The following is a 25,815-nucleotide window of genomic DNA, read 5'->3' on the forward strand; positions in this document are numbered from 1 at the left end:
CTGCAAAGACTCTATCCCCTACTCCCAATTCCTCCGTCTACGCCACATCTGCTCCCAAGATGAGGTTTTCCATACCAGAACATGCGGGATGTCCTCATTCTTTAGGGAACGTGGGTTCCCCTCTCTCCCATCATAGATGAGGTCCTCACTCGTGTCTCCTCGGAACCCCGCAGCTCCACCCTTGCTCCCCTTCCCCCTAATCGAGACAGTCCCCTTAGTCCTTACCTTCCACCCCATCAACCGTCACATGCAACACATAATCCTTGGAAATCTCCGCCACCTCGAATGGGATCCCACAACTAGCCAAATCTTCCCATGTCCACCCCTTTCCGCCTTCCGCAGAGACCGTTGCCTCCGCAACTCCCTAAGTCATCCCTTCCCACCCAAACCACCCTCTCCCAGGCACGTACAATAACGTGGCTCTCAAGACGAGTGAAACCAAGGACGTGATTGTGGCTTTGGAAGGGCTCTCTCTCTCTCTCCCTCTCCCTCTCCTGTTCTGTATTTATTTATGCCTACTATATTCTGTTGTGCTGGGACACATGACAATAAACTCTCTTGAATCTTGAGATGTGGACTCTTATACATCGGCGCGACCAAACACAGACTGGGTAATCGTTTCGCAGAATACCTTCGTTCAGCCCTCGTGAACCAACCTAATCTCCTAGTTGCTGGACACTTAAATTCTCCTTCCCATTTCTACACAGATCTTTCTGTCCTCGGTCTCCAGAGATGCTGCCTGCCCCGCTGAATTACTCCAGCTTTTTGTGTCTATCAGCACCTGCAGTTCCTTCTTACACATTGAATGTAATTACTAACAATTCATGTATAAAGCACTGGTTAGGTTACAATTGGATAATTGTGTGCAGTTCTGGTTACCACACAGGAAGGATATGGAGGCTTTGAAGAGGGTGCAAAAAAGATTTGCCATAACATTGCCTAGATTCGAGTATATTAGCTGTACGAACAAGTTAGACAAACTTGGATTGTTTTCTCTTGAGCGTTAGAGGCTTTTATATGTTTTTATCTATTGCAATTGTAATTATATATTCCCTTATCTGGTCACTGATTTTTTTCACACAAAGGTGGTGAGTGAATGGAACAAGCTGCCAGAGGAGGTAGTTGGAGCAGGGACTATCCCAACATTTAAGAAACAGTTAGACAGGTACATGGATAGGACAGGTTTGGGGAGATATGGACTAAACGTGGGACTAATGTAGCTGGGACAGGTTGGCCCGTGTGGACAAGTTGGGCCGAAGGGCCTGTTTCCACACTGTATCACTCTATGGTCACCCCTCATCCTTCTCAACTCCAAGTAAAACACACAACTTGAAATGTTAGATCACCTTTTCTTTCCACAGATGATGGCTGACCTGCCGAATGATTCTGGCATTGGGCAAGAGGGGAGATTGCTGTGATCATGACTGAGATTTTTGCATCTTTGCTATTTTATGATACGAGAAGATTGGATGGAACTGCATCCCAGTGAGCCTTACAACTGAGGTGAGGATATAGACCAACTTAGATATTAAAATTCAGTGATTAATTTGCTAGGATACCCAGGTCCCTCTGGAAGTTGCGGTTGCGGGACCTCCGAAAAGCGACCTCCCACCAGGGACCCGCGAGCTCCCGATGGCACTGTCCACAGGCCTGCAGCTGGTGCCTCCGATCCACCACAGTTCTCCACGCTCCGAAGCCGGCCAGCCCCACGATGGCAAGTCCGCAGGCTCCGCGACAGGAGCCCCCAGGGCGTTCCGGTTAGAGGCCGCTCCACGGTGCTAGGCTCCAACGAGAACAGAGACCCCACAGGGTCACCCGTACAGGGAAGAGATTTAAAAGTTTCCCCCACAAATACGCAGCTAAAAACAATATAAAAACCACAACAAACTATACATTCAACAGGACAAAAATTAAAAAAAGACAGACAGACCGCAGAGGCCACTGCAACGTGGGTCGCGCCGCCCACTAGAGATTTGGCAATCCAAAAGCTAAGGTACTGTCCAATTCACCTCTATCCCATTGTGGACATTAGACTTTGCCACGGAACTGATGCGCTACAATGCTCAGAACTATATTCTGTACACTTTCTCTTTCTATTGAACTTGATTGTATTTATGTATGGTATATCTGATCTGTTTGGATAGCATGCAAAACAAAGCTTTTCACTGTACCCAGTATACATGGCAGTAATAAACTTAAACCTAAACCATGGAGTTATAGGAGAGGTAATACCCGAGTTACAGCAGTGTAAACTCATGCAGTTTAGTTTAGATTAGTTTAGTTTAGAGCGGAAACAGGCCCTTGGGCCCACTGAGTCTGTGCTGACCAACGATCCCCGCACATTAACACTATCTTAAACACATTAGGGACAATTTAAATTTATAAAAGACAATGAACCTACAAACCTGTACGTCTTTGGAGTGTGTGTGTGGTGGGGTGGGGGGGTGGGGGGACCGGCGCACCCGGGGAAAACCCACAGGGAGAACGTACAAACTCCACACATTCAGCACCCGTAGTCAGGATCGAACGCGGGCCACTGCGCCACCGTGCTGTCCTTAATCGAGTTACAAACAGTTGCCAGGAACTTGGAAAAGTCCTTTAGTTCAAGCTCTACATCAACCATGCTCCTTCGGATCATAGTTTTCAATCAGATACGTGGTTCCTCGTAACCTCTTGGACAGACAGACAGACAGACAAAGTCGGCGGGACAGGCAGCACCGTTGCTTCTTGTTGGGGGCAATACTCACAAACATCGGCCTGCCTGCAATGCTACCATTTCCCCATTATGTTCTTGGCTTTATATTTCCCAGCATTATTTTACTTTCCGTGCATTGGCTCGGTGTAAGTGTCACTGACCTGGGAGAGGTGCACTTGTTCTCTCACCTCCGCCAGCCAGCTCGCCGCCATTTGCCGTCCTGTGTGTGTGTGTTGGCGGGGAGCGGTTGCCATGGTGACAATGGCGGCGCGGTAAGGGGAGAGGGGGCGCGTGGAGCGGGGCGTCGACGGGGGAGTGAGGGCGTTGAGGGGAGTGTGGGGAGGGGGCGCTGAGGGAGGGAGCGCGTTGTAGGGGGTGGAGCGCGTGGGTTTTCTCCGGTTGCCTCCCACATACCAAAGATGTACAGGTTTGTAGGTTCATTGGCTTTGGTATCATTGTAAATTGTCCATAATGTGTGTAAGATAGTGTTAGTGTGTGTGGATCACTGTTCGGCACGGACTCGGTGGGCCGTAGGGCCTGTTTCTGTGCTGTATCTCTAAACTACTAACCTAAATTTTCATAAGCCGGGCCGTTAATAATAGGCAATAGTGTTTTATTTGTCACATGCAACTGCACAGTAAAATTATATTTGCATATATTACACATGCTAGCGTCAACATTTTAGCACCATTATTCAAAGCCCAAAGTCCAGGCTGCTCGATGTGCTGAGTGTCCCACAAACGAGCATCCCTCTCCTCTCCTCGCCCGGCCATCTTTGTGTCCCGGGGGCGCCACCTGCAGCCTACCTGAAGGCGCTGGATGCATTACCCCAGTTCACCTTCCTACTGGTCCTTATCCCTCGTGCCCAACCTCTCCAGCTCCCTCCTGGTTATTCTGTCTGCCGAGCCTTCGGGCAGGTTCTTCAACATAACATAAGGTGCCTCAATGAATGGTAGCACTAGCTCCCGTGGTGATGAAGTGCTTTGCGAGGCTTTGAGTTTTGACTCGTATCAAGTCCTATTTTAGCAAGATGTTTAAGAAGGAACTGCAGATGCTGGAAAATCGAAGGTAGACAAAAATGCTGCAGAAACTCAGCGGGTGAGGCAGCATCTATGGAGCGAAGGAAATAGGCAACTTTTCGGGTCGAAACCCTTCTTCAGACTGACTTCAGTTTCTCAGCATTTTTGTCTATTTTAGCAAGAACCTGGACCCACTACTGGTCCTACTGACAATAGACAACAGGAGGCACATTCTCACTGGCTCTCCACTCTGCATTGGGCCACTTGGACAATAAGAACACATAGGTCAGGCTGTTGTTCATCAATTGCATTGTTCAACACCATCATTGCTTCCAAACGTTGTTATGATAAATATAAAGAATGATGCCAGCAAGATGTTACATACTGATCATGGGTTCAAAATGATTATTGAGTGTTTATTGTAGTTAATGATTGTGAGTAAACAATAACTATAACTATATTTTTTCTTTTTACTTTTATGCAAGTCTTACTGACTGGGAGGTTAACTGGGGAATTCTTTAAGTTCTATATTTGTAATAAAACACAAGCATTTTATTCTTAGAATTATTGTCAGTAAATATTTACAGTAATTAAGCTTTTTGTTTGCAGAAGTCAGTCTCTGAACCTATTCTTCTCATGATTTGATATGCCTCTATATCATCACCCCTCAGCCTCCTGCACCCCAAGGAATAAAGTCCTAGCCTGCCCAACCTCCCTATGGCTCAGGCCCACATGTTCTCATTAATCTTCTCTGCACCCTTTGCAGCTTGACCACATCTTTCCTTTAACTTAGTGACTAACATTTGAACTCCAAATGTGGCCTCACCAAAACGTGGTACAACTGTAAGATAACATCCTACTTCTGTACCCAATACCATGGCTGATGTAGGTCATTGTTTCATAAAGCCTTCTTGACCACAGTATCTACCTGTGATACCTTCACTCTCTGTCCCTGAAAACTTCAAACAAAGCCAGAAATCTTGGGGTCATTATGGATTCAGATTTAAATTTCGACAGTCACATCAAATCAGTAACAAAATCGGCCTACTATCACCTCAAAAACATAGCAAGATTAAGAGGACTCGTGTCAGCTCAAGACTTAGAAAAACTTGTACATGCCTTTATTAATAGTAGGCTAGATTATTGTAACGGTCTCCTTGCAGGTCTTCCAAAAAAAACTGTCAGGCAGCTACAGCTTGTTCAGAACGCTGTTGCTAGAGTTCTAACAAAGACCAAAAAATTTGAGCATATTACACCAATTCTTAAATCCTTACATTGGCTCCCTGTATGTCAGAGAATTGATTTTAAAATCCTGCTGCTCACCTATAAATCACTACATGGTTTAGGGCCAAAGTATATCACTGACATGCTTCCACTATATAAGCCTTCTAGACCGCTAAGATCTTCTGAAACCAATCTGCTAGTGATTCCCAGAGTAAATACAAAACATGGGAAAGCAGGATTTAGTTACTATGCAACAAATAGCTGGAATAAACTTCCTGAAGTTTTAAGACTTGCCTCAACTTTGACCACTTTTAAAACAAGACTGAAAACTTTTATGTTTACTTTAGCTTTCAGCTAAATCTTAACTACATTGCACTTTTAACTTTTGCACTTTTTATAATGCATTTTTAATTTTGCTTTTCTTTTCTTTTAGTTCTTCTATTTTATTTCATTTTATTATTTCATTTATTGTATGACATGTTTTTATGTGAAGCACTTTGAGTCTGCCTCGTGTATGAAATGTGCTATATAAATAAAGTTGCCTTGCCTTGCCTTGCCTTTCAGGGAACTATGTATCTGTACTCCAGGATCCCACTGCTCTACAACGTTCCCCAGGGTCCTACCATTCATCTCCTCCCTGGTAAAAATATAGGATAAATAGTCCCATCACCGGAGGATCCGCACATTGATGTCTATTTTAATTTTTGAGCTCTATTCTCATCCCAGTTACCTTTTTTCCCTTGAATGTACTTATAAAATGGCGTTAGACTCCCCTAAATTTTATCTACCAGAGCTATCTCATTCCCCCTTTTTATCCTCCTGATTTCCTTTATATGGGCGGCACAGAGTTGCTGTGTTACAGCGCCAGAAACCTGGTTAGATCCTGACTATGGGTGCTGTTTGTATGGAGTTTGCACGTTCTCCCTGTGGCCATGAGGGCGTTCTCTGGCTGCTCCGTTTGTCTCCAGGACATGTTGGTCGGTGTGGGAAAGTTGGGCTGAAGGGCCTGCTTCCACACTGTTTGACTATGACTCTATGCATGCTTCTCAATCCCTTAAGCTCTCCCAGGTTTACACTTGATTTCAGCTCCCCATATCTGAACATGCCTCCTTTTTCCTGACCAGCGCTTCAATTCCTGCTGTCATCCAGGGTTCTTTACTTACCCCTAGCTTACTCTTCAATATAACAGGAACATGCATACCTTGATCTCTCACTGTTAAAAGCATCTCATTTTCTGATTGCCCCTTTGCCCGCAAACAACCTACTGCAAACAATTTTTGCAAGTTCCTGTTTAATACCATCAAAATTGGCCTTGTCCCTGTTTTGAATTTGTGGTCCAGCCTTGTCCGTATGTATTTTAATTCTAGTTATATAATTCTGCGGTCACTGGTCCCAAAAGGCTCACCCATTGGCACGTCAGTTACTTGGGCTCGTTCAATGCCATTTCAGATAAGGTGATAAAGAAGGCACATGTATGATACTTGCCTTTGTTAGTTGCGGTACAGCATATAAGTGCAGGAAGGTTCAAGTAGAACAGGGCTGCCAACATTGGGTGAGAGTTGGGAGTGAGAAATTGCGAGAGACCAAGCCCGAGGGAGCATAGCGACCGGGGGGGGGGGGGGAGGAGGGTGTCCCCCTCCCATTGGAATTGTGCAATATGGTGCATACTGCAGCGAGTCTTTTAACTTACACTTGAATACAATATATATGCTTTAAATTGGATTGGAGCGTAAGGGGGGAGGCTGTGCGATCACTGACCACTGGCCTTGGGGGTACCCGGTGAGGGAGTGGAGCAACCGAGTGGGGAGAGGTTGTGGAAGAAGGATGTCCCCCCTCCAAGGGTAGGAACCTTTTGAAATTTGATGTATTAAAATCATGTTTTAGTGCACTGTAGAAATATGATTTCAATGTTTTTTTGTATTTTTAAGAGGTAACTTTATCCACACAAAGGGTGATGGGTGTATGGAACAAGCTGCCAGAGGAGGTAGTTGAGGCAGGGACCATCCCAACATTTAAGAAAAAGTTAGACTGCTACATGGATAGGACAGGTTTGGAGGTATGGACCAAAAGCAGGTAGCGTAGCTGGGACATGTGGGCGGGTGTGGGCAAGTTGCGCCGAAGGGCCTGTTTTCACACTGTATCACTCTATGACTACATTATACCTCCACCATGCATGAATGATTCAAAATCAAGTGATCGAGTTTTATTGCCATATACTCAAGCATAGAAACATAGAAAATAGGTGCAGGAATAGGCCATCGGCCCTTCGAGCCAGCACTGCCATTCAATATGATCATGGCTATTCATCTAAAATCAGTACCTCTTTCCTGTTTTTTCCCCATATCCCTTGATGTTGTTAGCCCCAAGAATAAAATGTAACTCTCTCTTGAAAACATCCAGTGAATTGGCCTGCACTGCCTTCTGTGGCAGATAATTCCACAGATTCACAACTCTCTGCGTGAAGAAAGTTTGTTCTCATCTCAGTCCTAACTGCCCCCCCCCCCTTTATTCTTAAACTGTGACATGGTTCTGAACGCCACCAACATCGGGAACATTTTTCCTGCAGTTACAGTAAGTGAAAATCTAGCAGGCAAGCAGGATGCTTTCTCCAACCACCCCCATTTGAAGTCCACTATCTTCCACCATTTCTACCCAGTGCTTGGTACTTACTTCCAGCAGCCACTGGTTGTACTCCAGGATGCACTCTCTCTCCTCTCAACCCCCTCTCTCTCTCCCCTCCATCTCTCTTTCCCCTCTCCTCTCTCCCTCTCTGTTTCTCCTCACCCCTCTCTCTCCCCTGTCTCCCCCTCTCACTCTCTCCCCTTCCCTCTCCCCCCCTCTCTCCCCCTCACTCCCCCTCTCTCTCTCTCTCCCTCTCTCTCCCTCTCTCTCCCTCTCTCTCCCCCTTTCTCTCCCTCTCTCTCCCTCTCTCTTCCCTCTCTCTCCCCTCTCTCGATCTCCGCCTCTCTCCTCCCTCATATTCTCTCCCTCGGCTCTTCGCCCCTCTCTCCTCCCTCCCCTCTCTCTCGCCCCTCTCTCTCCCTCCTCTCCCTCTCTCTCTCTCCCTCTCTCGTCTCCCTCGTCTCTCTCCCTCTCTCTCTCCCTCTCTCTCTCTTCCTCTCATCTTCTCCTCTCCTCTCCCTCTCTCTCTATCCCCCTCTCTCTCTTACCTCCTCAGTCTCATCTCCTCCCATCTCTCCGTCCCTCTCAGTCACATACACTCACCTCTCTCTCCTCTCTCTCCTCCCCCCGCTCTCCGCCCCCCTCTCTCCGTCCCCCCTCTCTCTCTGTCCCCCCTCTCTCTCTCTCTCACCCCTCTCTCTCTTTCCCCCTCTCTTCTCTTGCCCCCCCTCTCTCCTCTTCCCCCTCTCTCCTTCTTCCCCCTCTCTCTTTTCCCCCTCTCTCTCTTCCCCCGCTCTCTATTCGCCCCTCTCTCCGCTTCCCCCTCTTCTCTCTCTTCCCCTTTCTCTCTCCTTCCCCCTCTCTCTTCCCCCTCTCTCTCTTCCCCCTCTCTCTCTTCCCCCTCTCTCTCTTCCCCCTCTCTCTCTTCCCCCTCTCTCCGTCCCACCTCACTCTCCCCGTCCCACCTCACTCTCGTCCCTTCTCTCCTCTCCCCCCTCTTCTCCCTCTCTCCCCTAACTTTCTCTCCCCTCTCTTTCTTCTCTCTCTCCCCCTCTTCTCTCCCCCTCTTCTCTCTCCCTCTTCTCTCTCCCTCTTCTCTCCCCCTCTTCTCTCCCCCTCTTCCTCCCTCTCTTCATCTCCCCTCTTCTCTCCGCCCTCTTCTCTCCCTCCCGGCTCCCCTCCTCCTCTCCCCTCTCTCTCTTTCCTTCGCTCCTCCTCTCTCTCTTCCCCCTTTCTCTCTCTCTCCCTCTCCTCTATTCTCCCTCTCTCTCCTTCACCCATCTCTCTCTCTCCTCGCGTCTTCCCCCTCTCTCTCTCCTCCTCTCTGCTCTCTCTCTCCCGTCTCTCTCTCTCTCCCTCGTCTCTCTCCCCCCTCTCTCTCTCTCTCCCTCTCTCTCTCTCTCTCCCCTCTCTCTCCCCTCTCATCTCGGCCTCATCTCTCTCGCCTCCTCTTCCATCCCCTCACTCTCTCGCCCTCTCTCTCCCTCTCTCTCTCTCTCCTCTCTCTCTCTCCACCCCTCTCCCACTCTCCCTGTCTCTCAAGCCCATCTCTCTCTGCCCCAGTCTTCTCCTCCTTCCATCCTTCTCTCGCTCTGTCGTCCACCCGTCTTCTCTCTCTCACTCCTCCTCTCTCCTCACAACTCGGTCGTGCCCCATCTCTCTCTCTCCCCGTAGTCACTCGCTCTGGTTCGTCATCGCTTACTACTCACCTCGGTCGAGTACTCCTCTCTCTCCCCCTCTCCTCTCTCTCTCTCCCCTCTCTCCTCTCTCCTCCCTTCGTCCTCGTCTCTCTCTCTTCCCCCTCTTTCTCTCTCTCCTCCCTCTCTCTCTCTCCTACTCTCTCTCTCTCTCCCTCTCTCTCTTCCTCCCCTCTCTCTCTACCCGTCATCTTCTCCTTCCTTCTCTCCCTCCACCCTCTCTCTCTCTTCCCCTCTCTCCCTCTCCACCCTCGTCCCTTCTCCCTCCCCTCTCACCTCTCCCCCGCCGTCTGTCTCTCCTCTCCCCCCCTCCTCTTCTCTCCCCTCTCTCTCCTCCTCTCTCTTCTCTCTCCCTCTTCCTCTCTCCCTCCCCCGTCTTCTCTCTCGCTCCTCGTTCTCCTTCCCCCTCTCTTCATCTCTCCCCCTCTTCTCTTTCCTCCTCTTCTCTCTCTCTCTCTCTCTTTTTCCCGCCCCCCTCTCTCTCTCCTCTTTCCCCCTTTCTTCTCCTTTCCCTCTCTCTTCCCCCCTCGTCCTCCCTTTTCCCCCCTCTCTCTCTCCTTCTCTCCTACCCTCTCCACCTCCTTCTCTCTTCCCTTTCATCCCTCTCTCCCCTCTCTCTCTCTCCCCTTCCCACCTCACTCTCCCCCCCTTTTTCTCCTACCTCTTTCCCCTCTCCCTCATCTCTCTCTCCATTCACTCACCCCCTGTCTCTCCCCTCTCTTTCCTCTCACCCCCCTCTCTCTCCCCACTGTCTCCCTGTCTCCTTCCCCCCTCTCTCTCTCTCTCCACCTCCCTTTGAGAGTCTGTCCCTTTGGCACAGAGACTCTTGCGACAGCGGCGCTTCAGACGCCTCCGACGGCCCGGGACACTCGCACTGTCCGCAGTTCTCAGGTCGGCTCGCCTGCCCCAACCCCGCAAAAACGAATTGAAATAAACCCCGTATATTGCATATTGGGAACAGTTTGCAAAAGATCTAAACACACTACTGAGGACTCCTCGTATTTATACTTAATTTATGGCCATTCCGAAACACCCCCCCCAGGTTTTACAACTGATTCACCTGGTTAGTTCCATCTCCGGCTGCTTGGTTGGATGTGCAGTCGGCGGCTGCACATCCAACCAAGAGAAGAGGCGTGACGTCACTTACAGCCGCCCACTGACGCGTTTCCCCGAACCGCACAGATCCCTGGCACGCGGCGCTAAAGGACAAATTGCGCAGGGACTGAACTCAGCGTGAGAACTCGGTCGTGAGCGTGAGGGCGTGAGAAATTGCTCCAGGGCGTGAGAGTTGGCAGCCCTGAGTAGAACCATATAAAATATTGGTAAGGCCACAGTTAAAGTATCTTGTGCATTATGATCACAAGGGTAGACTATGAGAAATGTTTCTGCCCATTAGAATGATCTGATCAGAGGGCACGTAGGCATTGCAGAAACCACAGTGCCCTCAATGACACATTTAATCTTGTCCTTCAAAAATTCAACCAAATTAGTCAAACAGGATTTCCTTTTACCAAAGCCAAGCAGAAAAATACCAAACAATCATTGCCTCTGCAAATTCAGATTAAGTGTCCCTGTTTTTTCCCCTAACTAAGCACTTTCCATTCATTTTAGACTCAAAGCCCTGTAATTAATTACTTGGCCTTTCCTTGCCAGCCTCTTGAACAAAAGTACAATATTTTCTGTTCTCCAATCATCAGACATCTCTTCTGTGGTCAGAGAAGATGTTTAAATTTCTATCAGGACCTCAGTTATTGCCTCCTTACATCTCATAGAAACTTGGAATACATCCCATCATGTCCTGTGAATTATCCACTATTTGAAGCTGCTAAGACATCTGTTTTAACCTTTTTGATATCACAGGAAATCCTCCTTTTTAACGGACCGACTGGTGGACTGATCTACTGATGGCTGTCCACACCACCCCCGGTTCATGCCGCATTCCCTGCCGCTTGCAACGCTGGCTGCACCTACTGTATGCCTGGAGTACGTCTCACCAGGCCCTGGGATTCATCCACCTTCTTAGCCTGCTATGACATAGGGAGGCACTGGTAGAGTTGCTGCCTTCAGCGTCAGAGACCCGGGTTCGATCCTGAGTACAAGTACGAGAGTTTGTTTGTTTTCCCTGTGACCTGCATGGGTTTTCTCAAGGAGCTCTGGTTTCCTCCCACACTCCAAAGGCACACAGGTTTGTAGGTTAATTGGGTTGGTGAAATTATAAATTGTCCCTACAGGGATGGTGTTAGCAAGGACTTGGTGGGCTGAAGGGCCTGTTTCTGCGCTATATCTCTAATCTAAACTATAGATCCCTTTTGGAGGTAATTAGTTCTGGAATCCACTATCCCAGTGTTTGAATTCCCCCACAATTAAAACATCCACTCTGAAGTGGATACAGATGAGAAACATTAATTTAAGATCCTAGTGGAAAACATGCCCCTCAGGTCCTTTTAAAATCTTTCTCACCTTTAACCTATGCTCTTTAGTTTTAGATGACCCAACCATGGGGAAATGACTAGCTATTTGTTTCTATGCCTCATGATTTTATAAACCTTTAAAGGTCACCCTTCAGTCAGTCTCCTCCAGGGAATAAAGACTCAGCCTAACCAGCCTCTCCGTCTAACTCAAACTCTCCAGTCCTGCAAACATCCTCATACATTTTTCTTGCACTCTTTCCAGTTTAATGACACCGTTCTTACAGCAGGGTGGTCAGAACCATACACGGTGCAAAAAATGTGGCCTTACCAACGTCTTCTTCAGCTGTTTCGTTTTGTCCCAACTCCTGTACACAGCACCCTGATCAATGAAGGCTTGAGTCAAATGACTTCTTCACCACTCTGTCTACCCATGTCCCACCTTTCATGGATTTATGTACCTGCCTGTCTGTTCTACAACCAGGGCCCTAACATCTACTGTGTAAGTCCCGCACTTGTTTGACCAAAATGCAACACCTCACATTTTTTGAATGAAACTCTGCCTGCCATTCCTCGGTCCATTGGCTCAGTTGATCAACCTTTTTCACTGTGCACTTAGTGTAATTCACAAGCTTACTAACCATGCCACCTACATTCACATCCAATTCTTTAATATTATAAGTTAAAAAGCAGGACCTTGAATGGTAATCCCTTGGATTCCTCCCAATGTCACATGCGAGTGATGGCAGGAGAAGTAGGATATGCTACATGAAAGGTTCCAGCATGGTTAAGGAGTTGGTGCAGGTTTTTGGACCATTGGGATCTCTTCTGGAGAAGAGGTATCCTGTACAATAGGGACGGGTTGCATCTAAACTGGAGAGGAACCGATTTCTTGGGAGGGAGATTTACTAGTGCTACCTGGGCGGATTTAAACCAGATTGGTAAGAGGGAAGGCCCAGATCTGAAAGGAATTGGATGAGAAGTTGGGCGCATATATTGTGGTCAACAATAGTTTCAGCAGGACAGGCAGGTGCACGGCAAAGAGAGAGAAAAGACCAGTGGAGTAAACAGCATTTATTTAAATGTTACAGGAGTAACAGGTAAAGTGGACGATCCCAAGACATGGATTGAATTGAGGAACTGGGATATTATAGACATAACAAGATTCCTGAATGATAGAAGGGCAGATGTGACAGCTCAGTATCTAATTTTAAAAGCCTCCCTTGTCTTTTTCCATGTTCTTGTTCAACTTCCTACCCAAACCACCTCCTCCCCAGGTACCTTCCCCTGCGACCGCAGGAGATTTAACACCTGCCCCTAAACCCCGTCCCTCGATTCTATCCAAGGACCTTGACAGTCCTTTCAGGTGAGGCAGAGGTTCACTTGCAGCTCCTCCAACCTCATCTACTGTATCCGCTGTTCTATGTATGGACTCCTGGATATCTGCGAGACCAAGTGCAGACTGGGCGATCGTTTCTCTGAACCCCTCCGCTCAGTCCACCTTGGCCCATGCGAACTACTGGTTGCCAAACAATTTAACTCCCACACTGTCCTTTCTGTCCTGGGCCTCCTCCATTGGAGGAAGAGCACCTCATATTTCCTTTGGGCAGCTTACAACGCAGCGGTATGAATATTGATTTATCTAACTTCATGTAACCCTTGCATCCCCTCTCGTGCCGTCACTTCCCCACTCTAGTCGTCATACTAGTTTCACTGTCGTCCTGTTGAGTTTCACTGATTTTATAACTCGCTATCAACTCTGCACATCTGGCAATGTACCATTGTGAGCTCCTCCTTTCAATGGTCATTGTTGCTTTTAGCATATCTTTCGTTCTCCCCTCACTCCCAGTCTGAAGAAGGATCTTGACGCGAAACATCACCAATTCCTTTTGACCAGAGATGCTGCCTGATCCGTTGAGATACTCCAGCATTTTGTGTCTATCTTTGGCGTAAACTAGCATCTGCATTCCCTCCCACACACTTTACTGTTCTATGTTCTAGCATGATAAAAGAAAGGAAGTTAGTTGTTGCAAATGCTCTCATTTTTGAAAAGTTGGGTTTGACTTTCAAGCATCGGTTTTTTTCTGTCGTTAGGTTCATTTGCTGGATTCTTTCACCTTTTAAAAAAAAATTACAGTGAAATGTCATAGTTTTCTGACATTTATTTTGATTAACAATATAGGTGAATTTTAAACATTGGTGAGGTTTTAGAGAGAACATGTTTCATAAATTGATTTTATTGTAGTTCTCAATGCTGCAAACATTGGCTAATGTTAGTTAACGTGAAACTGCATCTGTGCAGGATGTTTGAGGAACAAAGGATCACCACATCCTTCAAGCACCACCTCTTGAAACGTGTGGTTTTGATATAGCTCAGTCGACATTGCATAAACTGAATAAAACTCTCGTGCGTAGAACATGTGTTCATTTGCAGCCTCTTCTACCCATGCTTCCAGACTTGAAAATGACGCAGTCTCATTTGTGATGCTATTCGGAATTACTACCCTTTGTCATTACCGCAGAATTTATTGATCCTGAAATGAAGAGAATGATAGGAACGCTATTCTTCTTGCTCTTTGGTGGGTATTTTTAAAATACATTTTGTGACCTTGATAAAACCCGACAGGTTGGAAATCTGAAATAGAAATGCTGGAATCCTCGGCAAGGCAGGCAGCATCTGTGAAACGAGAAACAGTTAACAGCCGAATGGTCTTCAAGCGGAAACATTAACATTGTTTTCCTGCACACACACCTGCTTGACTTTCTGATTGTCATAGTATTTTTTGTTAAAACTCTATATTTAAATTTCTTTGCATGGCTGAAAAAAACTTGGCAAACTTTATTTATCCATGGATGTATTTTAGGACAGATTTACTGTGTTGTATTAATCTTGAATGTTATTGACTGATCAAGCAAGGCAATTGTGAGCACGTTTGCATAGAATGTAACATTGGATTTTTAAATGAAGATATTAACGTAAAATTGTGATTTAAAATATTGCCTACCAAATATCTAAGACTTTCTGCAAATAAATAATGCTATGGTTGTAAAACGGTGTAAAGCTATAAAATTGTTGCCATCAAGGTTATATGTTGAGTGGAATTTTACAGAATTGCTGGCAAAACTAACGCAAGTCATCCATTCTTGTAGAAATGATAAAATGCAGGTGGAAATGTGTGGTAGAATTTTAGTTAGCCCTTTTAGCTATCCAGTCGGTGCCCCCTATGCATTCATCAAATGACTCTAAAACTAATCGAATTCGTTTTCAGAAGAGGAATTAATTCACTTCTATTTTAAAGCTGGTAGAGCTGCTGCTTCACAGCGCCAGAGGCTCGGGTTTGATCTTGGGTGCTGTCTGCGTGAAATTTGCATGCTTTCCCTGTGACCATGTGGGTTTCCTCCATGTGCTCCAGTTTCCTCCCACACTCTCAAGGACCTGCTGGTTTGTAGATTAATTGGCCCAGTTAAAAAAAATGCTCCTAATGTGCTGCAAGTGGGTGAGAAAGTGGGGTAACTGATGTGAGTGGATCGGTGGTCGGTGTGGACTTAGTATTCTTATGCTTCATCTCTAAACTAAACTAAGTGTTACTTTGTTTTTCCGGAACATGTTAGCTGTTATTATTATGATTATTATTCACCAACTAAAACATAGTATCCAACTTTCCTGTCTTTTTCTCACACGTTTTGAACTTCAGCCCGCAAATCTCATGTTTAGCAAGAGAGCTCCGCTGGTTTCAGGTTCTCCATATCTATGGGAAGTTTCTTTATTAATTCTTTCCTCTTCCTCTAGAAAGTAAATTCTCTAGACTCGGGGAGAACAATGTGGAGAGGTATGGAATGGGATCCAAAGATTAGGATGTATGGATAATTACAAAAAGCAAGCAGAGCCTCTCGGTAAAATGTTTTCTTTCTGTTCCAGAGCGATAATTTTACAATAGCAATAGCAATACAATAGCAATAGACTAAACCAATAGAACAAATAGAGGTAGTAGTTTAATTTAGAGATACAGAACAGAAACAGGCTCTTCGGCCCACAGAGTCTGAGCCGACCAGCGATCCCCGCACACTAACACCATCCTATACACACACTCAGGACAATTTACAATTATACCAAATTATACCAATTTACAATTAGCTAAACCAAGTCACGAGGAAAACATACAAACTCCGTACAAACAGCACCCATAGTCAGGATTGAACCCGGGTCTCTGGCACTGTAAGGCAGCAATTCTACCGCTGTGCCACCCTGCCATCATTGTAGTAGGCCATTTGTGCTGAAGATGATGAGTTGAGGCCACCAGATGTGATGCCTTTATTCAACAACAGGTTATTATTCCAGGCTGATGAGTGAAACATCAGCAGCAGGGAATTGGAAAAGTAGGGGATTATACAAAGATCTTCAGTTCGGCTACGATCTTTAGTGTGGCTATGTTGGGGGATTTCCTGGCAGGAAATCTAGTCCTAATAGAGGTGAGGGCATGCATTTGATTTATTTTTTTTGAAGAGGTATTAAAGCGCACAGATGACCCCCGAATTATGTTTCTGGAAAATTATCCAGTTCATGATTTTCCGTAATGTGAAGCTACATTGCCTGCGAATGGAAGATAAAAAACATTAAATGACACGATGCTTGTGAGAACAAATGTTTTATTCTTTCAGTAGATATATGTACCATTTCTATGGTTTCATAGATTAATTGGCCTCTGCAAATATCCCCTGTTGTGTAGGGAGTGGATGAGAAAGTGAGATAACATAGAATGGGTGATCGCTGGGAACAGGTTGTGCGCTGAAGGGCTTGTTTCCACGCTGTATCTCTAAACCAAATTAAACTTTATGCATCGTATAACCTTTCAGTATATACCTTTATACAACGATCAGTCTGAAGTATGTACCTTTAGACAACGAGAGTATGATCTCGACCCGAAATGTCACCCATTCCATCTCTCCAGAGATGCTGCCTGTCCCACTGAGTTACTCCAGCATTTTGCGCCTATCTTCGGTTTTTACAAATGTTGGTTAGGCCACAGCTTGAATATTGTATACTGTTTACGTTGTCACACTTGATGAAGTGTGTAATTGGACTGGAGAGGATGCAGAGGATATTCAGCAGGAATGGAGATGGAACAGTTACATTATGAAGAGAGAATATACAGACTGGGTTTATTTTGGTTTGCGTGGAGGGGACCCGATTGAGATATGCAGAATTATTCATTGTTCTTTATCTCTCCACATCATTGTCTATCCCTCATTTCCCTTTTCCCTAACTAGTCTGAAGAAGGGCCTCGACCCGAAATGTCACCCATTCCTTCTCTGCAAAGATGCTGCCTGATTTACTGTTACTCCAGCTTTTTGTGTCTATGGTTTAAACTAGCATCTGCAGTTCCTTCCTACACACTGATCTCACTATCCTCCATATCCTTGGTGAATACAGATGCAAAGTACTAGTTTAGTATCTTGCCTACATCTTCTGACTCCAAGCATAAATTCCTACCTTTATCCTTAAGTAGTCCTACCCAGTTATCCCTTTCTTTTTAATTTATCTGTTGGGAATCCCATCTGACTTGCCAACCACATGTCCTGACCTTTATTGGCTCTTCTAATTCCCTGCATGAGTTCTTTCCTACTTTCTTTAAATTCCTCCAATACCCGCAATTTCATCTTCTTAAATCTTACAATTGCAACAGAGTAAGTTTTATTCTGGTAACGTCATCTACCTACTTATTCGCAAATGCTGATGTAGTTAGTCACAAAATTTGGCAACAAAATCCGCTTCACTCCTATCACAGATTAACCCGTTTTACTCTGTATCTCTTTCATCAGATAGACTGTACATAAACAGATTGAGCATAGAGCTGAGTAGCAGGTTTTCAATGCATTCGAACATCACGAAAAGTGCAGCACATTTATAGTGCCCTCCATAATGTTTGGGACAAAGACCATCATTTATTTATTTGCCTCTGCACTCCACAATTTGAGATTTGTAATAGAAAAAATCACATGTGGTTAAAGTGCACATTGTCAGATTTTAATGAAGACCATTTTTATACATTTTGGTTTCACCATGTAGAAATTACAGTAGTGTTTATACATAGTCTCCCCATTTCATGGCACCATAATGTTTGGGACACAGCAATGTCATGTAAATTAAAGTAGTCATGTTTAGTATTTTGTTGCATATCCTTTGCATGTAATGACTGCTTGAAGTCTGCGATTCATGTACATCACCAGTTGCTGGGCGTCTTCTCTGGTGATGCTCTGCCAGGCCTGTATTGCAGCCATCTTTCGCTTATGCTTGTTTTGGGGGCAAGTAAGGGGGGAAGTGGGCGGCGCGACTCTTGTCAGCAGCGGCCTCTGCAGTCCGTCTGTCTTTTTATTGTTTTCTGTCTTGTTCTATGTAGTTTTTATTGTTTTTTTTGTCGGGGTATGTGTGTGTGGGTGGGGTGGGGTGGGGGAACTTTAAGGTGTTTCCCCTGCACGGGAGACCCGACCTTTTCTTTGTCGGGTCTCCGTTGTCGTTGGGGCTGCAACGTGGAGCGGCCTCCAACAGGAATGACCTGGGGCTCCAGTCGCGGAGCTGCGGATTTACTCACCATCACGGAGCTGGCCGAGTCCGGAGCGGGTGGAGCTGTGGTGGAGCGCTGCTGTGACCCGACACCCGGAGTTTCGGAAGCTCCTACCGCAGGTCTGTGGACAGTAATACCAGGAGCCCGCCGGTCCCTGGTGGGAGACCGCTTTTCGGGGCTTCCGCAACGGCGACTTCTCCCGCCCGAGGTGCGGGGTTGAAGATTACCTGGAGCGGGGCCTACATCACCGCCCCGCGCGGCTTGGAATGGCCGCGGGACTTTGTGAGGGCCCTCCGGGGCTCCAACACCAAGAGCCCACAGGGGCTCCAACACCAAGACCCGGTGCGTGGCCTTGCATCATCCGGCGTGGCTTTAATGGCTGCGGGACATTTAACATCGCCCGCCGGGGGCTTTGACTCTGTCTTTGACTCTGACATGGGGGGGAGAGGGGAGTGCAGGGGAGAGATATGTTTAAGTTTTGCCTTCCATCACAGTGAGGAGGACTCACTGTGATGGATGTTTATGTGAATTGAATTGTGTTGGTGTGTGTCTTGGTTCTTTTTTTGTATGGCTGCAGAAACCAAATTTCGTTTGAACCTCATGTGAGGTTCAAATGACAAATAAAAGGTATTGTATTGTATTGTAAGTACCCTTCAGTTTTCACTTCAGCATATAAAAGGCATGTTCATTCAGCATATAAAAGGCATGTTCAGATCAGGTGACTAACTTGGCCACTCAAGAATTGACCATGTTTTTTGTTTTGTTTTGAAAAACTCCTTTGTTGCTTTGGCAGTATGTTTGGGATCATTGTCTTGCTGTAGAATGAACTGCCGGCCAATGGGTTTTGAGGCATTTGATTGAACTTGAGCAGATAGGATGTGTCCATACACTTCAGAATTCATTATGCTACTACCATCAGCAGTTGTATCATCAATGATACAACTGCTGATACAACTAACCTCCATACTTTGCTCTTGCCGTCACTGTGATACAAGTTAATCTTTGTCTCATCTGTCCACAAGGCCTTTTTCCAGAAGAATGTTTCTGATCTGTCGGACAGGTGTTTGGGGATTTTTCTTTATTATAGAGGGAATTCTTCTGTCATCAGCTGTGGAGGTCTTCCTTGGCCTGCCAGTCCCTTTGCGATTAGTAAGCTCACCAGTGCTTTTTTTTCTTCTTAATGATGTTCCAAACAGTTGATTTTGGTAAGTCTAATGTTTGGCTGATGTCTCTAACTGAGAAACATGAATACAACTGTCTCATAATGGCTTCTTTGACTTTCATTGGCACAACTTTTGTCCTCATGTTGATAAACAGCAATAAACGTTTCCAAAAGTGATGGAAAGGCTGGGTGCTGAGGGCTCTCTTATACCTGCATTAAGGAGGCAATTAAACACACCTGAGCAATTACAAACACTTGTGAAGCCATGTGTCCCAAACATTATGGTGCCCTGAAATGGGGGGACTGTGTAAACACTGCTGTAATTTCTACATGGTGAAACCAAAATGTATATAAATACCTTTTAATAAAATCCAACAATGTGCACTTTAACCACATGTGAGTTTATATTACAAATCTCAAATTGTGGAGTACAGAGGCAAATAAATAAATGATGGGTCTTTGGCCCAAACATTTTGGAGGGCACTCTATCACCGACCACTTGTCAGGCTTTGTCCTGCCCCCCTCTATTCCACCTTTCTGCCCCGTTCTCCGCACCCTACCACGATCAATCTGAAGAAGATCCCTGTCCCGAAACGTATCTTATCCATGTTCTCCAGAGATGCTGTCTGATCCGTTGAGATACTCCAGCGTTTTAGGTATTTTTTAAATACACCAGCATGTGCAGTTCCTTGTGTTTGCACAATTATCTTACTCAATGTAAATAACGGTTTTAGTGATCCTGCATTTTTATTTTTTATTTTCTGTAAATCGTGTGGCTTTCTGAATGTAAATTATGACTAATAGAAACAGCAGGACTGCGTTATTTGAAATAGCATAAAGGGGGAGAGATGACAGATTTATTTTATTTACGAAGCTGAGAAAAGTCTCAGCAGATAATTACATTGCAGTGTCACTGCATAAGTTTTATTCTGGAAAGGAGAAACGTATCAAGGAGAGGTTCAATAAGGTAATGGATAAGAAGGAACTGCAGATGCTGGTTTAAACCGAAGATAGACACAAAATGCTGGTGTAACTCAGCCAAACAGGCAGCCTTCTCTCTGGAGAGAAGAAATGGGTGAGGTTTTGGGTCGAGAGCCTTCTTCAGACTAGTCAGGGCAAAGGGAAACAAGAGATATTGACAGTGATGTAGAGAGATTTAGAACAAATGATAGGCAAAAAAAGTAATGATAAAGGAAACAAGCCATTGTTAACTGTTTGCTAGCTGAGAACGGGAACCTGATGCATCTCGGGTGGGGGAAGGGATGGAGAAAGAGGAAGCACTTGAAGTTGGAGAAATCAATATTTATACCACTGGGTTGTAAGTTGCCAAAGCTAAATATGAGTTGCTGTTCTGATGTAGGTGTAGGTGGCCGTTATTTGCATACCTTGGGTATGCAAGCAAAGCATTTCACATGTGACAATAAAGTATTTCATTCCATTCCATGTGGTAAAGACGGCAAAGAGATTATAGACTTCATTAGCCGGAACATAGAATATAAGAGCAGGGACACTATTGTATAGCTATATAAAAACATTGGTGAAGCCACATCCGCAATACTGTGTGCAATTTTGGTCTCCTCAACGTAGATACATAGAGAATAGGTGCAAGAGTAGGCCATTCGGCCCTTCAAGCCAGCACCACTATTCAATTTGATCATCCAAAATCAGTACCCCGTTCCTGTTTTCTCCCCATATCCTTTGATTCTGTTAACCGTAAGAGCAATCTCTAACTCTTGAATACAGCATAGAACATAGAAAGGACATGATTGCATTGAAGCGTGTTATTTTGGAAATTCACCATAAAGTTGCTTGGGGTTTCAGTTATGAGGAGGAACTGGACTGGCTCAGTTTGTTTACCTCACAGTAGAAGCAACCGAGGAACACTTGGTAGAAGTGTACAAACTTATTGGGGACATTGATATCGTAGAGAGTAGGACATTTTCTTCCCATAGCAGACATGTCTATAAAGAGAGAACACATGTTCAGGGTAAGGAGTGAGAGAGTTAGAGGGGACATAGGGAAGAGTTGTTTTCACCCAGTGGATGGTTGGGGTGAGATGCATTGTCTGAGAGGGTTATGGAGGCAGATACTCTCACAACATTTAAAATGTTGAGATAAGCAGTTGAATTTGTACGGCATGGAGAGCTACTGACCAAGTGCTGGTAAATGGGATTAGTGCAGATGGTAATAGACTGGGTGTGTTGAAGTGTCTGTTTCTGTGCTCTATGACTATGATATTTGTACTGTTACGTATAGCATTGGTCTCCTTTGAGATAGGTTGTAACTACATCGAAAGCTGTTCAGAGAAGATTCACTCAACTAAGGTGCAGGAAGGAACTGCAGATGCGGGTTTACACTGAAGGGAAACATAAAATGCTGGAGTAACTCAGCGGGTCAGGCAACATCTCTGGAGAAAAGGAATAGGCGACTTTTCGTGTTGAGACCATTCTTCAGACTCATCTTTTGGATCGAGAACCTTCTTCAGACTTTAAAGGTACACAAAAATGCTGGAGAAACTCAGCGGGTGCAGCAGCATCTATGGAGCGAAGGGGATGGACAACGTTTCGGCCCGAAACGTTACCTATCTCCTTCGCTCCATAGATGCTGCTGCACCCGCTGAGTTTCTCCAGCATTTTTTTGTACCTTCGATTTTCCAGCATCTGCAGTTCCTTCTTAAACACTTCTTCAGACTTCAATCTGAAGAAGGGTCTCGACCTGAAATGTCACCAATTCCTTTTCCCCAGAGATGCTGCCTGACCCGCTGAGTTACTCCAGCATTTTGTGTCTATCATAAGTGATAGGTGGTTACAGCTGAGGGGGGGTGATTGGCAGATGGGTGGAATAAGTGACAAAGGCTAGAGGTAAAAAGAAGATAAGAGGTTGTCAGATAAGGAGAGTAGTGGGGGAGTGAAATGTAAAGTTAGACGGTGAGATATGGGTGGAAGGTGTCAGGGGGGAGGAGAATGGGGGGGGTGTAACAGGGAAATGTGGGCCAGTAATGCCATATACAGCACAACCTACAACCTGGACAATAATCTGGCTGTGGTTCCCATGATATTTGTTCCAGTCCTGTTTGTACGTCTCACCGAACATTTCTAGTACAGTTCCAGCTTTGGCATCTACATGGCCACATGGGAAATTCCCCACAACAAACCTAATGGGCTAAGTGCCGTACAATCTGCTCAATCAACAGATGACTAATGGAAAGTTTACCGTCAGTGCTACTTGCCTACCAGTGATATGGAAATATATTACTGTTCCTTCATTATTGCTGAGTCCAAATGAGGAGTACTGTTACAAAGAGCATGGAATTATAGCAAGAAAATATCTCACAAGCATTTCACAAGGGTAGTGAGTGATGGGAAGATTTGCTAGTCGTGCCCACAATTCAAACAAAAGGTAACAAAAGAAAATACCGATTGCACTAGTTAATAGTTATTACCTCCTAGATGAAACTATTCGGGTTACTCTCCACTTCCCTGATACACCTTAATGCACACGACCACAGTTCAATAACCTGCGACGCTTATCTTTATGATCCTGACACTTATTCAGGATGTGGTGGCTTGATCCCTCCCAGGTCTTACATATTACATCTATGGCCTTCAAAGTGCCAGACAGGTTTAAGTACTTCCTGCCTGAAGTTAACACAACAACTGCAAGTGATGACACTTTCTCCTCTGCACAGGATCCTCGATCTAAAAAAAACGTTACATGAAGTTGCAGCTATTATTTGCACTCTATGCAACGGGTAGATTATGCACCTGATGCATTCACTTAGATTTGCACATTTCCAGCATGTGCAAAGACCTGGTTTTAGTGTGGAAACAGGCTCATCGACCCACAGAGTCCGCGCCAAGCAGTGATCCCCGCACATTAACATTACCCTACACACACTAAGGACAATTTTACACATATACATTTATACCAATTAACCTACAAACTGAACGTATTTGGAGTGTGGGAGCGAAGTGAAGATCTTGGAGATAACCCACGCAGGTCACGGGAAGAACGTACAAACTCCGTACTGGCAAGCGCCCATAGTCCGGATTGAACCCGGGTCTCTGGCACTGTAAGGCAGCAACTCTACTGTGATTCATTATTGCAGTTTTTAAAACGTGTGAATCACTTAATTCAGTAGTCGGGGCTCTGTTTATTGCTTATGGTTTAGCTACACTTTGATTCGGTTAATTATAACCGATGGTATCAATCCTTCTATAGTGATGAAATACTTTACAGAATTATTTACATTTTACATTATTGTTTACATTAAATGTTATTCCATTGAGGTCCTGGTACTCTCTACTCTCTTTCTTAAGTGAAAGCAGACAAGTAATTTCAGAGAATGAAATGATAGAATGATAATGATATTGTTATGCATCCTTTTATATTGATGAAATATTTTACAGAATTACTTACATTTTGCATTTTGCTTTCTCTTCTATTTGCAGCCCCGAAGGCATTGTATACCTTCAACATTGATACCAAAATAAAGGTGGTGTTTCAAAATCATGACAATGTACTGTTTGGACAGAAAGTTGTTCAATACAATCATGATAAAAACAGTGGGTAAGATGATTTATTTAGATTCTATTTTTTTTTAACTGTTCATTTTGAAAATGTGGTACCCATTGCTATAGTGTCTCATTTAATTATTTAGTATTCTAGATATACACTTATTCTGTATTTTGCAGTAGTTTAGTTTAGAAATACAGCGCGAAAACAGGCCCTTCGGCCCACTGCACCGACCAGCTATCCCCGCACATTAGCACTATCCTAAACACACTGGGGACATTTTTTACCTTTACAACAAGTCAATTAACCTACAAACCTGTACATCTTAGGAGTGTGGGAGGAAACCGAAGATCTTGGAGAAAACCAACGCAAGTCACAGGGAGAACGTACAAACTCTGTACACACAAGCACCCGTATTGAGGATCAAACCCGGGCCTCTGGCACTATAAGGCAGTAGCTCTACTGCTTTGCCACCATGCCACCCTAACATATATAACATATGTCATGCATATATAATATATGTTATACATATATAACAAATAACATATTTAGTCGTTTTTGGTTTGCCTAAATATATGTTATTCTCTGTTGATGTCCTGGTACTCTGTAGTCTATTTCTCAGGTGAAAGCAGACTGCTAATTTCAGAGAATGAAATCATAGAATGATAATGATGCTGAAAGAGGTTATGGAGTTAGTACGTGTTCTCCCCGTGACCACGTGTGTTTTTCCCGGGTGCTCTGCTTTCCTCCTACATTCCAAAGACATGCAGACATGTAGGTTAATTGGCTTTGGTAAAAATTGTAAACTGTCCCTAGTGTGTAGGATAGTGCTATTGTTCGGGGATCGCTGGCCGGCACGGACTCAGTGGGCCGAATGGCCTGTTTCTGCGCTGTATCTCCAACCTGAAAAATAAATAAACTAAACACATCTCAAAACTATGCTGGATGGAAGGTTAATTGACAACTGTAAACTACCTCGAGTTAAAATGAGTGAAAGGATAATCAGGGGGAAGTTGATGGGTTTGTGAGAGAGAAGAGGGTCCCCACACATGTACGTCCATGGAGTGCGGGAGGAAACTGAAGATCTCGGAGAAAACTCACACGATCATGGGGAGAACGTACAAACTCCATACAGATATCGCCCGTAGTCAGTATTTAAGGATAAGGGGGAAATCTTTTAGGACTGAGATGAGAAAAACATTTTTCACACAGAGAGTGGTGAATCTCTGGAATTCTCTGCCACAGAAGGTAGTTGAGGCCAGTTCATTGGCTATATTTAAGAGGGAGTTAGATGTGGCCCTTGTGGCTAAAGGGATCAGGGGGTATGGAGAGAAGGCAGGTACAGGATACTGAGTTGGATGATCAGCCATGATCATATTGAATGGGCCGAATGGTCTACTCCTGCACATATTTTCTATGTTTCTATGATCGAACCTGGGTCTCTGGCGCAGTAAGGCAGCAACTCTACCGCTGAGCCACCGTGCACCTGACGGAAATGCCATGCAGATTTATAGGACTTGGTTAGGCCATATTTGGAGTATTTTGTGCAGTTCTGGTCATTCCCTTACAGGAAGAATATGGCGGCTTTAGAAAGAGTGCAGATGATGTTTACCAGAATGCTTCTGGATTAGAGGTATTAGCCAGAAGGAGAGGTTAGACAAACATGGATTGTTTTCCCTTGGGCACTGTAAATTGGGGGAAGGCATGATAGAAGTATATAAAGTTATGATAGGAATAGGTAGGATAGACAGTCAGAACCTTTACCCCATGGTAGAAATGTCACAAATGGGGATATTGTAAATGAGAGGGGCATAGTATAAATGAGATGTACAGGGCAAGTTTTTTTTTACACAGAGGATGATGGTTTCTGTAACATGCATATATATAAATATGTGTGTGTGTGTTGGATA

General features: G+C 44.9%; 2 protein-coding genes across 9 annotated transcripts in view; one reads left to right on the plus strand and one right to left on the minus strand.

Moving 5' to 3' along the window:
• Positions 1 to 2,963, minus strand: part of LOC116988735 — an 88,361-nt gene extending 85,398 nt beyond the window's left edge. For 7 of the 8 annotated variants that reach the window (XR_004416053.1, XM_033045593.1, XM_033045590.1 and 4 more), the window contains exon 1: positions 2,857 to 2,963. Coding sequence is in view for 7 of the 8 variants with exons in the window: in XM_033045593.1 (XP_032901484.1) it covers positions 2,857 to 2,949 (93 nt within the window). In the remaining variant the exon portion in view is untranslated. The remainder of the gene's footprint in view (positions 1 to 2,856) is intronic. The other variant, XM_033045591.1, reaches the window with a different exon arrangement.
• Positions 2,964 to 13,946: 10,983 nt separating this feature from the next.
• itgae (integrin subunit alpha E) overlaps positions 13,947 to 25,815 on the plus strand; it is a 116,830-nt gene continuing 104,961 nt past the window's right edge. Inside the window, exons 1-2 of the mRNA XM_033045589.1 lie at positions 13,947 to 14,244; positions 23,842 to 23,959. Of these exons, the coding sequence (XP_032901480.1) occupies positions 14,205 to 14,244; positions 23,842 to 23,959 (158 nt within the window). The 5' untranslated portion in view covers positions 13,947 to 14,204. The remainder of the gene's footprint in view (positions 14,245 to 23,841; positions 23,960 to 25,815) is intronic.

The sequence above is a fragment of the Amblyraja radiata genome, chromosome 28, assembly GCF_010909765.2.
Source record: "Amblyraja radiata isolate CabotCenter1 chromosome 28, sAmbRad1.1.pri, whole genome shotgun sequence".
NCBI classification, from domain to species: domain Eukaryota; kingdom Metazoa; phylum Chordata; class Chondrichthyes; order Rajiformes; family Rajidae; genus Amblyraja; species Amblyraja radiata.